Source organism: Oreochromis niloticus, linkage group LG7, assembly GCF_001858045.2.
Source record: "Oreochromis niloticus isolate F11D_XX linkage group LG7, O_niloticus_UMD_NMBU, whole genome shotgun sequence".
NCBI lineage: Eukaryota > Metazoa > Chordata > Actinopteri > Cichliformes > Cichlidae > Oreochromis > Oreochromis niloticus.
In genome coordinates this window covers 38,170,067-38,176,528 of record NC_031972.2, presented here as the reverse complement: position 1 = coordinate 38,176,528, position 6,462 = coordinate 38,170,067, and the positions used below count along the sequence as shown (strand labels likewise).

The 6,462-nt window shown below is 41.5% G+C and overlaps 1 protein-coding gene across 1 annotated transcript; it reads left to right on the top strand.

Annotated features, from left to right (window-relative positions):
* On the top strand, positions 1-5,890 carry rnf224 (ring finger protein 224). The gene is made up of 3 exons (XM_025908521.1): positions 1-124; positions 2,746-2,988; positions 3,249-5,890. Exons 2-3 carry the CDS (start codon positions 2,752-2,754, stop codon positions 3,570-3,572), a joined length of 561 nt encoding a protein of 186 aa, XP_025764306.1. The 5' UTR covers positions 1-124; positions 2,746-2,751; the 3' UTR covers positions 3,573-5,890.
* The last annotated feature ends 572 nt before the right edge of the window (positions 5,891-6,462 follow it).

The following is a 6,462-nucleotide window of genomic DNA, read 5'->3' as shown; positions in this document are numbered from 1 at the left end:
ATCTGCTGGGTGCAGAAGGCACCTCGCGAGCCGGAGGTGGAGGACGGGGTGCACGAGGCACCTTGCCAGGTGGGGAGGACGAGGCGCACCAGGAACCTGCTCAGCCAGAGCTGGCGGACACAGCGTAAGGCAGAGTAAATCGATTTATTGATCAATTATTAATTCATGTACGAACAGAGATTTGGAAGAGAGAGACCTAATGTTTAATAATCCACATTTCACTGTTTTTGTCACGGTACTGGGTCTGCAACCCAGTATTTGTCCTTCTGACTCTATAATTATATTATTTGATTATTGCGATTCATAGTTTTTTTTCTTTAGTTCTTAGTGATTGTAGTTCTTCCTCACTCAGTAGTTATCTTAGCCTGTGTTCAGTCTCTGTTCCCATGTCTACTCTTGCTTTTCCTATATCCCATGTTTCATGTCTAGTCACTCTTGTCCCCATGTCTCCCCAGTTACTGTGTTAAGCTTGTGTGTCCTGAGTCTGAGTTTTGATCTGTGCGTTTACTGTTTAATTTTGATAGTCCTTGTCCTACGCCAGTGTGTCTAGTTTTGCTTTCCCTCATCTCATTATATCTGACTATTTCATGCCATGTTTCCAGGTTTCATCTATTCATGTCCAGGTTTGTTCATGTCCATGTCAGGGCTTTTCATGTTCTATTTTTGTTTAACCAGTTTAGGTTAATGTTTAGTTTTGCATTAGTTTGCCTTGCCCTTTGTTTTTTACTGTTAAAGCCAGCCTTTAGTAAACGGCTTGCTTTCTGTTAAAATTAAATTTTGTTCTCTCGTGTCTGCACTTGGATCCTCCTCCTCACTCCATATAGTCAGCTTCCCTGACTGTGACACTCTGAATATACCCTGTATACCTATGCTGCTTTAGTCAGCCCAGAGGAAAAGGGCAGGGTGGAGGTTTGGCTGTAGTTTTTCACAAATGGTTTGAAAGCTCTCCTGTTAAAGTGAAATAGGTGTGTAGTTTTAAGGAGCTGGTTTTTAAAGTAAAGTGTGAAATGTCGACTGTCTGTGGAATCTGTTCACTTCCAGTTCCAACATTTTATTACAACAGGAACGTTGATCAAAGTGCTTTACAGGAGTACAAAATAACTTATTCAATTCAATTCAATTTTCAAACACTGGACTAGGTGCAGCTAGGTCCCCTAACTTTCAGCAGCTGTTGAAAGGATAAAGTTGTGGTATGTCAGTGGTTAGAAATATCATTATTACTTTAGGATTAGTTTAACACAAAGTCAGGGCTGACCCGGGACCATTGTTGTGAGTCACAGTGCGCAGCATAAAGGTCCTTTCACATCAGACACAGCATGTGCTGCTAATGCTAACTAAAAGCAAAGGATCCAGAATTTGTTGCGCTGGCTGCTGAGCTCTGTGGGTTTTTGCAGCAGCTCTACCTGTACTAGATGCACCTGCTCCTTGTTGTTTCTATCTCTGACTTTATGTCCTCTACAAGAGTTTCAGGGGTTTTTTGCTGGTTCTTCAAATGTTCAATAAAAATATGTATGCTAATTCATAACGAAGAAAGCTTTGTAATGAAGACTGTCATTTCCAAAACACTGTCCCCCCCCCCGCGGTCTGCAGCGCTGTTGAAAAGGCTGTGGAAGTCCCTGTATTAAACACATAGACCTGTGACACAAAAATCACCAAACTCGGACGACCACAGACTGTTTTCCTTTGTGGTGACGAAGGAAAGGGCATTTATTCCCTTCAAAGACCTGCAATTCAAAAAAGCGCCCCTCCGACAGCCAAAGCCATCTGTTCTCTGATTGGATTGTTACATTTGTGATTGACATGACATTGACCAATCAGATGAAAGGAAGAAAAATCGGGTCAAAATTCGTACTTGTAACTTGCAGGGGGTTTTTGGCTAAGTCCACACACAAATCTTTTTTACGCACACACAAATTCTTTTTACACATACAAATCCTGATTTACAAGTACAAAATATTTATGACCACATTTTGAGCCCATAGAAGGAAGACAGGATAAAAGACATGCTGTGGAAGAGAGCCAGAGATTAATAACAAGTGTGATTCAATGATTATAATATCAATATGAAATAACTCTCATACTGTATTAAATGCCAGTGAACACAAACATGCTTTTAGATTAGATTTGGAAAGATTGACAGTAGGAGCCTGTCTGATGTGCAGGGGGAGATTATTACACAGTTTAGGCTACGAACCCAGATGCTTGATTGAACTAGCCTAGACCTTGGTATGGCTAAAAGAAAAAGATCATTTGATCTTTTTAGATCTAGAGGGCGCATAAGGCTGCAACAGGTCAGACAAATACCCAGTAGCCTGTCCATTCGAAGTTTTGTAAGTCAACAATAAAATTTTAAAATCAATTCTGAAGTGAACAGGGAGCCAGTGAAGAGAAGCAAGCACTGGTAAAATATGTTCATGTCTTTTAGTTCACATCAGACGACGAGCTGCAGCATTCTGGATTCAGGTCCGACTAACTCCAACATATAAGGAGTTACAATAGGTAACTCCTTATCCCAGACGGCTTTAGTTGTTGCACACCTGGAACAACAAGAGGTCAAAGGTCAGAAGGCACAACAGTGATTCAAACTTTAAAGTTTACCCAGAATGCACTGTTGTCCAGGGTACGTGAAAGATCAAACACTTCATTAAATAAACTAAAGTTTTGGTGTAAATCAGGTGTTTCTGAGGCTGAGGTGGATTCTGTGATTGGTTTAATTTGGATGGCCTTTTCTTCTCGTCCAATCAGATCATAATGTCTGATGACAGAAAAGAAGAAGATGAGGAGGAGGAAGTCACCTGTCAGTCTCTTCCCCCTCCTCCAGCCTCTGTTGCCTTGGAGACAATGATGTCACTGAGGAGGCAGGATCTGGTGTGCATTGTGTGTTTCGGAAGCTACGACCTGGTGAAGCGGCTTCCTAGGCGACTGCACTGTGGCCACACCTTCTGCCAGGCGTGTCTGAAGAGACTGAACACAGTCATCAACGAACAGGTGACTGATGACATCACAGACACTTATATAGTCTGTGAAAAATGAAGGATGTGTGTTAAGAGTAACAGGCATGCAAAAATGAGCAGCAGCAGTTAAAAATTAAATTAGAGCTGCATCCACGGGTGATGTTGAACACACCTGAGAGGTCAGGGGTGAGCAGCTAGGGTAGGGCAGTGATGAGGTGTTAATCAGACAGACCTAAAGTGCAGGGATCAGTTACAGAAATTATGTGTCTGCAGTCACTCCTGTGTCCTCCACAGGTGTGGATCCCGTGTCCTCAGTGCCGACAGAACACACCTTCACCTAAAGGAGGTGCCGCAGCTCTGGACCTGGACCTGGCCTCCTTCCTGGGAGTGAAGGCCTGCACCTCCTCCTCCTCCTCCTCCTGGAGCTCTGGTCGCAGAGAGGGCCTGTCAACAGCAGACGCAGCCCAGGATGGGAAGCTGTGGCTGGGGAAGGAGGCTGTGGATGATGGTTGGTCACACGGAGGGCTGGCTGAGCCCCGCTTCCATCACTATGGCAACTGCTGTCCACCACTTTCCTATTGGTTGTGCTGCTGGTTCTGTTGCCCAGGGCGAGGCTAACAGCAATGGGTGGGGCTAGAAGGGCTCAATGATGGAGGTTTGGTTCACTCTTTATGGTCCCCGAGTTCCTCCTTAATGCAATTTAACCAGGATATTTTGACCATTTCCAATGAAGAGGTAAGCAGGAACTAAAGATAATTTAATTACCATGGTAACCAGGTAACAGCTCGGTGTTACCAGTCTGCACACCTGACAAAGAGTGACGCTTCTCAGCTCAGACTGTAGTATTTTAGTCGCACCATGGTAAAAAAAAACCAAACAAACAAAAAACAAAAATAAAATGGATTATATTTAGTTCTGGCAAGTAAAAATAAGAAAAAGATTATTTCTATAACACCTTTTAAGATGAATATCATAAAGTGCTTCAAAACAAAATACCAGAACATAAAAAAGAGATAGCCAGAAACACAAATCTAAGAAATGACTTTTTAGCTGTATTTTAAAAGTGACCACTGAGTCTCCAGATCTGACACTCTGCGGGAGAGTGTTCCAGAGTCTGGGGGCCACTGTTGCAAAAACTCTGTCTTAGCCTTGTATGATGCACAGCCATTAGGCCCTGATTACATGACCTCAGGGACCTCCTGGGGAACTATGGAAAAGTTTACTGATGTAAGTCAGTGCTTGTCCACGAAGAGCTCTTAAAGTCAAAACCAAAATTAATAAGAGTATTTGGAATAATGAATTACAGTAATCCACACATGATGAAAAAATGCATAAATAACAATCTCCAATTCAGACTGTGACATGATGGGACTTAACTTTGCAATAATTTTTAAGAAATAGAAACAAGATCAAACCAGAGATTTGACTTGAAGATCCAGAGTGAAAACATAGTCAAAAGTTAACCCAAGGTTCTTCATAGAAACTTTAGCAAATGAGGCAAGAGGACCAACAGTTATACAGTATAGAATCTGTCATAAATAAGGACTTTAGTTTTTTGTCAAGTTGTTGAAAATTGTCAGTCATCCTACTTTTATCAGAGTCTAATCACCTCTGCAAGATCTGTAGCTTAGTAATGTCTTGGGGCTAAAAAGAGATATATAACTGAATGTCATCTGCATAGCAGTGGTAAGAATTGTCCTCAAAAATGCTCAAAATAAACATATTTGTTATAGTTTATCTTCAACCTTATGTTTAAGGCTGGAAATCACCTGTTACAGTTTCTGATTGCTCATAGGGGGTCATATGATTGTTGGGTTTTCTCTGTTTTCTCTGTAGTATTGTAGAGTAGTTACCTTACAATATAAAGCACCTTGAAAAAAAGTTAAATTGAATTGAACTGGATTGAATTTGAAATGAATGAATCACTAACCTGTGATCTTCCCTCACCCTTTGATGGCTTAGATAGACTCCAGCTTACCCAGGACGCCGAACTAGACAAGCAGTAAAAATATGGAGGGATAGAGAGTGGCTGAGAGGATGAATGGATGATGGATGAATGGATAGTGACTATGAAAGTATAGACCTGGTGAAGAGTCTCTGCTGTTTGACCCGATAGTTTCAATTAAGAATGGAGCTCTGTAAAATGTAAATAAAAGCAGAATGCAATGATCTGCCAATCATCTAAAGCTTTTATTTTCCTGAGAACACATGAATCATGTAAAAAGGTATAGAATTTGATGTCAGCACATTTCAAAAAAGATAAGCTACAAACGACCTGAGATGTTTTAGCAAAACAGCAAATTAACATCTGCCATCTAATGATGATAATCCGTGACATGATTGGGGTAAAAAGGTCTTCCCAGAGAGGGTTAGAGATGTTTAAAGTCACTGATGAAATGAAGATTTCTGATTGTGTGTATCTGTAAGGATTGCCTGATACACAGCTGCAGATAATTAATAGCTGACCCACAATGTTTCACAGGGTCTTCTAAGGAGCTCTCCCTTCCAGTCCAGTTGCTTTTTTTAACGCACCAGTTCCTTAGACTACGATGACCTGGATGACAGAACCTACACAGGCATATTTAAAGGGTCTTCCGATTGGCGGTAATGGCTGTGTTCTTCCACTGGGTGGAGCTGTAATGGTGCTGCAAACCTATCATCTGATAAACTCCTAAGGAACTTTCATAAGGTGATAGTGAGCAGCTGTCTGAGAGACTTTATTCCTAAACAAAAAAGGAAAGCATCCAGACACACACACACTCATCTGAATGGATTAACAACACTTTACTTAATCTATTTTACACATTCATGTACACTAGCAGTCAAACGTTTGGACACACCTTCTCATTTAATGGGTTTTCTTTATTTTCACAACTATTTACATTGTAGATTCTCACTGAAGGCATCAAAACTATGAATGAACACATGGAATTATGCATCCGTTACACAGCCTGGAGGTGTGTTTGTGTTCATTGTCGTGTTGAAAAATAAATGATGGTATAACTAAAGATAAATGGGGTGGGATGGCATCCTGTTGCAGGATGCTGTGGTAGCCATCCTGGTTCAGTGTGCCTTCAATTTTGAATAAGTTCCCAACAGTGTCACCAAAGCACCCCCACACCATCACACCTCCTCCATGCTTCACTGTGGGAACCTTGCATGTAGAGACCATCAGTTCACCTTTTCTTCGTCACACAAAGACACGGCGAGTGGAACCAAAGATCTCAGATTTGGACTCATCAGACCAAAGCACAGATTTCATGGTCTAATGTCCATTCATTGTCTTTCTTGGCCTAAACAAATCTCTTTTGCATGTAGCTTTTCCTTAGTAGTTGTTTCTTAGCAGCTATTTGCCCATTAAGGCCTGATTCGCGCAATCTCCTCTGAACAGTTGATGTAGAGATGAGTGCTACTGGAACTCTGTGCGGCATTTATCTGGGCTCTAATCTGAGGAGCTGTTAACTTGTGATTTCTGAGGCTGGTGACTCATAGGAATTTATCAGCAGCA